General features: G+C 38.4%; 1 protein-coding gene across 1 annotated transcript; it reads left to right on the top strand.

The window, feature by feature from the left end:
• Positions 1 to 498: 498 nt before the first annotated feature.
• Positions 499 to 8,185, top strand: clpxa (caseinolytic mitochondrial matrix peptidase chaperone subunit Xa). The gene is made up of 14 exons (XM_079461723.1): positions 499 to 1,046; positions 1,560 to 1,711; positions 1,855 to 1,972; positions 2,551 to 2,705; positions 2,792 to 2,954; positions 3,654 to 3,695; positions 4,319 to 4,495; positions 4,680 to 4,844; positions 4,983 to 5,071; positions 5,198 to 5,362; positions 5,812 to 6,114; positions 6,389 to 6,481; positions 6,555 to 6,661; positions 6,806 to 8,185. The coding sequence occupies exons 1-14, from the start codon at positions 992 to 994 to the stop codon at positions 6,891 to 6,893; spliced, it is 1,872 nt and encodes a 623-aa protein (XP_079317849.1). The 5' UTR covers positions 499 to 991; the 3' UTR covers positions 6,894 to 8,185.
• Positions 8,186 to 8,354: the final 169 nt, after the last annotated feature.

The raw sequence follows: 8,354 nt of genomic DNA, 5'->3' as shown, positions 1-8,354 counted from the left end.
GTTGTAATAAATGATACAACTCATCAAATAAATATGTTCTGCAATGTGTTTTATTTGCTCGAGATGATTTGTGTCCAGAGGGTTTTATGTGGAAAAAACTTTTCTTAATGTGTGCGACTTGGGTTAATTGAATGTGTGTTTTTTGCACATTGTGCATTTGAATGAACATAATTAGGCTGCTGTTTAATTATGACGATGGTGTTAGTTGGATTTGTGTTATTTATATATTTATTCAATCTTGTGCGTTCGATTGACCATAAGTGGGCTGCCGTTTAATTATTAAACATTTATCTTATTTGTATGCGTTTTATGTAAGTTCTTTATATAAACACACATTCGGCGATGTCCCTGTAAACCATCTATACCGAACATTTGCACTTGTATGGAAATAACCTGCGCATTATGTAACAGTTTTGGACACTTTTGTAAAGCCCCCATCCAACGGCTTTACGACCCATCGGAAACCTCCACAAACCGGTTGATTCATCCGTGAACTGAATCGACTCAGAATTGGAGTACGTAAATGTGTGTTTAGCACTCATTTGCGCGCCTCTCAGCAAAGACTACTGTGCTAATTAACATAATCTAATTGATATCCATAAACGGATACGATTTATATTTTTCTGACCCTTCAGCATAAACGCATTGATCAAAGTGATTCTTTGAATCAAGTGATTTACCGATTGGTTCTACGACTCAAACGATTCACTAAATGACTCTGGAGTGTCACCAGTTGTTTACTTCATTATCACAGTATCTCGTTTAGACAGCATCGTGTCTATCGATCAGCTGCATGTAGCGGCTCCCAAAACAATATATTAACATATGAACGTGTTCGGTTGTTGTGTTTACACGTTTAGTTTGTCAGCCATTTAACGCTCGGCCTGTATTGAATGGCATTCAGTTGTTTAGCTAGCAGCTAGCGCTAACCTCTCTGCGCTCCTCACATTCACCCGTTCGAACAGTTAAAACACACAAACAACACGGAAACATGTCGTGTACATGTGTTTCGGCAGCGAGAAATATCCTAAACTCGGCCCATAAAGGTAAGAGAAGTGTCATATTTGTGTTATTTTTATAATAAACGATAGCTGTGACTTACGTTAGGCTAGTTAGTTAGACTAGCGCCACTGCTAGGTGGCAAACATGTAGCGTAATAATAATAATAAGGAAAATACAACTTTTTTTTCCATGCTACCTTTTTAAAATAAGATCTATATCTGTGTTTTACAAACCAGTGAGTAAATATCTTAATGATTTAAATGTTTTTTTAATTGCCGTGTAACGTTACGTATGTGAAGCAATGATACGTGTTATGACACAACACATATTTATGAAAATGGTTACATGTGGGTCCTCAATGAAATGATTTATGGGTTGTTGTACATTTTACTTAGTTTGGCCTGCTGTTTTTAACTTTTTAAGATTTTAACTGCAAAATGAACATTGATTTAATTGTGTAACTTAATATATTAGTATGTTAGTATGGTATCTCTCAACGTCAACACTGAAACACTGTATACAATTGTGTTAATACATCTTTTTATTTTTTATTTCAGGAATATCAGGCTCCAGAGTCCAATTCCTGTCTCTGACCCGGCCTGGGGCTCATGAGGTCCGTGTGGCACAACGGGTCCCCACGAGGCCCTTCTCGGAGACAGCTGTGTATTACGCTTCAAAGGACGGGATCAAAGATGGAGATGGTGGCAAGGTACTTGTTCGGTTATGACAAACCATACTATACTCTTGTGTTTTCTAAAAACAGGGATCAGAGGAGGAAGAAGATCCCTGCCAAAGTATGACATGCTATACAGGAAATCAAATAGGAATTTTTCGTCTTGTTCTCTTTCTAAGAAGTCTGTCGGTGAAGGAAGTGGAAAAAGAACCAGTTCTGGCAACTCAGGGAAAGGAGGAAGTCATCTGCGATGCCCTAAATGTGGTGATCCGTGCACACACGTTGAGACGTTTGTCTGTGAGTACTGCATTTACATTTGATCGAAGGTCGAATGCAGTTTTCACTGGTCTTTCCAAATAGTTCTGGTTTCATTTGGCCTTGAACGTGTTTATGTAGGACAGAGTGTTCGCTGCACTAACTGTTCAGCGCTAAATATAAATCACACAAGTTTCTATCTGCTGGTGCTTGACTTGGTAACATGGTTTAAAGTCTGTTTGGTTAACTGTTTATACGAGATTTTTTGGAACACGTTTGTCGAGGCAAGAGTCTTAAATATTGCTTTCTAAGATTGAAATTAAAATTGTTCATCATCATTTACAAAACTGTCTAACTTGCTTTTTTGTACAAGGCAACTCTGCAGTGGAAGTTATCTTTTTCAATGGCATTCATTTAAACTTCACACATCATTTGGAAGTCATGCAAATTTTATTTCTACTACTTTACCTGTTTTTGTGCTTGAATGCATGAGACTTCCTAAACACACTCATTTGGAAGCCGGATCTTGGCACTTGCACTAGAAAACAGGATCCGGCAGGATTTTATATAATTATATGAAAACATTTGGCAGTGTTTAAGATGTTATTTGTCTTTGGCAGCATCAACACGCTTTGTGAAATGTGAAAAATGTCACCACTTTTTTGTGGTGCTGTCGGAAACCGACACCAAGAAGAGTTTGAGTAAAGACCCAGAGTCGGCAGCGGAGGCCGTCAAGTTTGCTTTCCAGCAGAAACCCCCTCCACCACCTAAAAAGGTATAACTTCAGTAAGATTTTACAACCGGGAGGCCCTGGTCATGGTTAGCATGTTACCTTTATTATGTTTTGTTTTTTGCCTGCAGATCTATGCTTATCTTGATAAGTATGTTGTGGGTCAGGATCACGCTAAGAAGGTTCTGTCGGTGGCCGTGTACAATCATTATAAACGCATCTACAACAACATGCCCGCGGGCTCCAGACAGCAGCAGGTGGAGGTGGACAAACAGGCCTCTCTCACACCTCGAGGTTGGTACTGCTGAATAAAAAGACGCTGGCTGAGTGTTTGTTTCATGTTGGGTTTCATTATATCCATGATAAAAGATGAGTGGTCCTTTGGACAACGTGATATAAAAACCTTATTGACTTTCTTATAATAAAATATTTTATTTCAATATTTAATTTTTAAAATATTAACCAACTACATTTTGAGTGATGTTTCCCCGTACATAGAACTGGACATCTTGGGTTGTTTCCAGGGTGTCGTTATGTAGTTGCTAAGGTGTTTTACGTGTTTTTTTTTACTTCTCAGTGCTTTTGCTAGTGTTGTGAATGGTTGCTTAGCAAGTTCCTTTTCAGAACCTGTAAGTCAATTGGACTTTATGGGCTGTGCAACGATTAATCGGGATTCCAGAATAAAAGTTTGCGTTGACATAATATATGTCTGTGCACTGTACATGGTAATGTTGTATGTATATATGCACATACAACAAATATTTTCATATTTCCATCTTCCTAACATAGATATGAATGTGCATCATTAAACTCTTGGGTTTAATATCATGTCTGATTGTTGGATTTAATTTTTTGTGATTTGGCATTTGTACAATAAACAAGAATGAATAACGCATTCTATTGGATCTGGGGTGATGGAATTAGTCGTGGGTTTTTTTTTGTGCTATGATATTTGGTAGTGATATCACCATGATTGTCCTCCTTTCTCTATAGAGCTAGAGCTCAGACGACGAGAGGATGAATACAGGTTTACAAGTAAGTCTTTGTCCATATCCATGATCTATATTATATGTATTATGTTCTTAAAGGTACAGTGTAATGTAAACAATTTATTTTTCCAAAACGCTTTAGTCTTCTTTCAGGTTGTTTTATGTTTGGTGTACAAATGCCAAAACTCTTCATCGCTGTGTTGTGTTGCTGAAGTTCCTTTTCTGTTCTTTTGCATTGTGCATGTGTTCAAGTTTGTGTATGTAGTATGAAATCCAGAATGTGTTCCTTGTGTCCTAGTAACCTTGTTTGACTTAATTCATTCAGACTGTCTTGCTTTGTCGTCAGATTGATTTTGTCACAGGAGATCCTTTAAACAGAGCAGCTGTGTGCTTTAAACAGTTTGACCCCAGCAGTTAACAATGCCACAATATAACTAGTCAGTTTGTAAACATATTTTGGTTGTCATATAGCCAATTATATTGTCATGGTTGTTGCATAAATGAAGTGTAAAGGTCTTGATGATGTAAGACTTACTGAATGTTGCAACACATGTTTCAGGTTCAACTAAAGTCAACCTCTGTCCAGATCAATAATTCTGTACCTACTGTAAATTTTGAAAACGCTATGAAAACATTGTTTTAGTTTAATTTTGCTTTAATTTTGTGTAGAACTTCTGCAGATCGCTGGGATCAGTCCTCATGGAAACGCTCTGGGCGCCTCCATGCAGCAGCAGTTGAACCAACAGACACCTCCTGAGAAGAGAGGAGGGGAAGTGCTGGACTCCACACACGCTGACATCAAACTAGAGAAGAGCAACATTGTGCTGCTGGGGCCCACCGGCTCTGGTAAGAGACAATTTTCATGTAGTGTACGATCCATGTCTGGTTTATAAATGGAGTGTTTATCTCTTGGTCTGCGCTAAATGTGCGCAATTTGTAATGCTGGATGTGGGGGTAATTCTGTGAAATTGATTTATTGCTGAAAGCATTAGCAAGAATATTTTATAATATTAAGTAATGTGTGTTATAGGGAAAACACTTCTGGCCCAAACGCTGGCCAAATGCCTGGACGTCCCCTTTGCCATCTGTGACTGTACCACTCTTACCCAGGCGGGATACGTGGGAGAAGACATTGAGTCAGTCATCGCCAAGCTTCTGCAGGACGCTAACTATGTTATTGAGAAAGCTCAGCAAGGTAACAGCGATAGCGGGTTACTTGTGACGTGTATAAAACATTCTAGAGTAGTTTTTCCAGAATTGTACTTTGGCTCTATGAAGTTTAATAGTATAGCTTTATGGGCGGTCTGTGGTAAATTAATTTGAATTCCTTCAGGGATCGTCTTCTTGGATGAAGTGGACAAGATTGGCAGTGTTCCTGGGATCCATCAGTTGAGAGACGTGGGAGGAGAAGGCGTGCAGCAGGTCCGTGTTTTCAGTGCCTGGGAAACTTGACTTGAAACTAAGTAGAAGATTCTCAAATGTGGTCTTTTTGCAAATGTTTAAAAGATGTCTCAGTGTGGTGAAGTTTTTTTCTTGTACCTTGGATAGGGTTTACTCAAACTCCTGGAAGGAACCATTGTTAACGTTCCTGAGAAGAACACAAGGAAGCTGAGGGGAGAAACTGTGCAGGTTGACACCACCAACATTCTGTTTGTAGCATCTGGAGCGTTTAATGGTCTCGATCGAATCATCAGCAGAAGAAAGAATGAGAAGGTGTGTTACAGAAACTGATGTTGACAAAGAGGCTGCATTCACACAGCAATTCAGTTTGGGCATAAACAATTAAATATAAGTGTGCATGGTCAACTTTATATGTAAGAACGTTCTTTTAGGCCGGTTTTAAAAAATAATTGTCATTTATGGACTGGCATCATCTTGGACAGACTTAGATCGTATCAGTTAGTTCACTTTGCGAATGTGCTGCATGAGCTGTTCACTTAAGAGTGGTGTTCCACAAGTCTCAGTCTTGGGCTCTTTGTTGTTTTGCCTGTACATTATCCTTATAGGTGATGCAATTAAATAAACATCAAATTAGTGTTCACTAAGTGGCAAAATAGCTTTGTCGAATTGCATGATGGACATTGAAGAATGTAGGGCTGTCTCAAATCCATTGCATGTAATTCTATATCAAATGCATATGACCCGGCATTTTCTGGGTGCAGTATCTTGGATTCGGAACGCCATCTAACATGGGACAAGGGCGAAGGGCGGCGGCAGCGGCCGACCTTGCCAACAGCACAGGCGGAGAGATGGATGCTGTGGCTGAGATCGAGGAGAAGGACAGGCTCTTGAAACTCGTGGAGGCCAGAGACCTCATTGAGTTTGGCATGATCCCAGAGTTTGTAGGTCGTCTTCCTGTCGTGGTTCCACTGCACAGTCTAGATGAGGAGACACTGGTGCGAATCCTTACGGAGCCCCGCAATGCTGTTGTGCCGCAGTATCAGGCTCTCTTTAGCATGGACAAGGTTGGTACCAACCACTTACATAACCATGCTTTCCTAGTGTTCTACATTATTGACTCATTTTGTTTTTAAATTAAACTTAACTTATACTTTGTACAGAGCCCTAAAATAATGTTTTGACATTGTTTGAATTAAAGAGAACATAACATGGTTAATCTCGTATACCTTTCTGAAGTATTTACTAACAGAAACATACATGTAAATAGCTTCTTATATGAAGATAAAATACAGTAAACTATGGCATAATATTGAATCATTAAGTGTTTCTTAACATTAGTGTGATCTTAACGTGACGCCCGATGCCCTGAAAGCCATCGCCAGATTTGCTTTGGAACGTAAAACAGGCGCCCGTGGACTAAGATCCATAATGGTAAGATGAATTACGTTTTCATTTTACTTTCTCGGAGCCATAAAACCATGAACTTGTCATCATTTCTCAACAGGAAAAACTGCTGCTAGATCCAATGTTTGAGGTGCCAAATTCTGATATCGTGGCCGTGGAGGTAAACCATGATGTGGTTAAGGGAAAAGCACAACCTCGATACATCAGGTCAGAGCACACACGATATATCACAATATGTGTTTTTGCAGTCTTCTTCTGATGGTTTGATAGTCCTGGGAATTCTTTATAGACTAAATAGATGAATGCCACCTTGCAATCCATCTTAATCGTTTAGCTTTTTCTTTCCCTCAGAGCTGCCGCTAAAGACACGGAAGAAGAGTACGATTCTGGAATTGAAGAGGAAAACTGGACTAGACAGGCCGACGCGGCTAAAAACTGATAAAGGCCGGTTTAAAAACCCAGATTGTTTGACAACCTCATCCTCTAAGGGTCCATTTCCAAGTCGAGTTACTCCCTGTACGCCTGTGATGATTTGTTAGTCACTTTGGAAAATTGTATTCCTTAACTGAACCCACCTTTACATTCAAAGTCAAGAATTATGGCTTAGAGAATCGCGTTTGAAATCAAGCAGATGCCCCTGACACCATGCCTCTTAGAGAGACTGTTAAGGATCGTGAAATGTAAAGATCATTTTATTTTATTCTTATTAACGTGTAAGTGATTTTTATGAACTGTTTGATTGTGTTGCCTACAAAGACCGAGAGGGAGGGGGTTCATAAAAGTAATATATTTGGACTTCAGATTCTTTGTTACACTTTGTCCCGCTTAGAGTAAAATGACACGTGTATCGTGCACTGGTTATAGTCAGCAGACAGTACTATAAATAGATGTTCCGAATAAGGTTCATCTCTCTTCACAATTACTCAATGACTCTACTGAATGTTGCCTAATATTGCCATGAATAATATTTGATCCACATTAGAGTATCTCAACTTGCAGTATTGTTGCATATTACATTCAATTAGGGTTACAGAGTGAGCTAACTTCTTAAATTTGACACATGACATTGTTTTTCTTTAACCAATGATGTTAACTAGCGGGATTTGTTTTATTTTCAGTGTGCTATGACACTCAAGCTGCTTTTGGGTTTAGGGTCTAGAGAAATCAGTAAATGGGGTTAAGAGGTATTTCAGGGGCATGCCTGATATCTGATCTTTGTATCAAAATCTCTGTTATGCACAAAATGGCCCAGTTATAGATTTATCTGTACAGGCCGGTCAGTTTAGACGTGCAGAAGCTCTCTATGACCGGCGAGCTCTTCTCTGAATTTACTGGTTATCTCATAGTCAATATATCGCCGTGGAAATATGAATGATGTTCTGTTTCCTCCACTTAAATTGTAATAAAAAGTGTGTATTTTTTGCATTCGTTTTGTTTGTTATAGGATGTTTTAAACTTACAATAGCTGTACACTATTTGTTTAGAGGGGATAGAACATTGTGTTATTTTGATTCTCAACTAGACAGTGGATAGATAAACAAGATTGGGTTACATTATCTTAAAGGGATAGTATGTCATCATTCCCCTTAAGTTTTTCCAAACCTGTATACATTTCCTTGTTCTGTTAAACTCAAAGAAAGGTATTTGGAAGAGTGAGTTTGAGGTAAACACAATGACAAATGCATAAAGAATAATAATATTTAAGAAAAATAAATGTGAAGAATAGAAAGCATACAAATATATAAAGCAGAACTTATTTATTGCATAATATCTTGTTTTAGCACTTATTTAACATATAACGAGATGTAGGATATAAAGTAATTCATGTTTTCTTCGCATGATTCATTGTGTTTTATATTTTATTTTGTTTACATTTTTACATACGTTTGGATTTCGCTTC

This window comes from Barbatula barbatula (genome assembly GCF_947034865.1).
Source record: "Barbatula barbatula genome assembly, chromosome: 1".
In the NCBI taxonomy this organism is placed as follows: domain Eukaryota; kingdom Metazoa; phylum Chordata; class Actinopteri; order Cypriniformes; family Nemacheilidae; genus Barbatula; species Barbatula barbatula.
The sequence above is the reverse complement of the archived record's forward strand: the minus strand, read 5'-3'. Positions and strand labels throughout refer to the sequence as shown.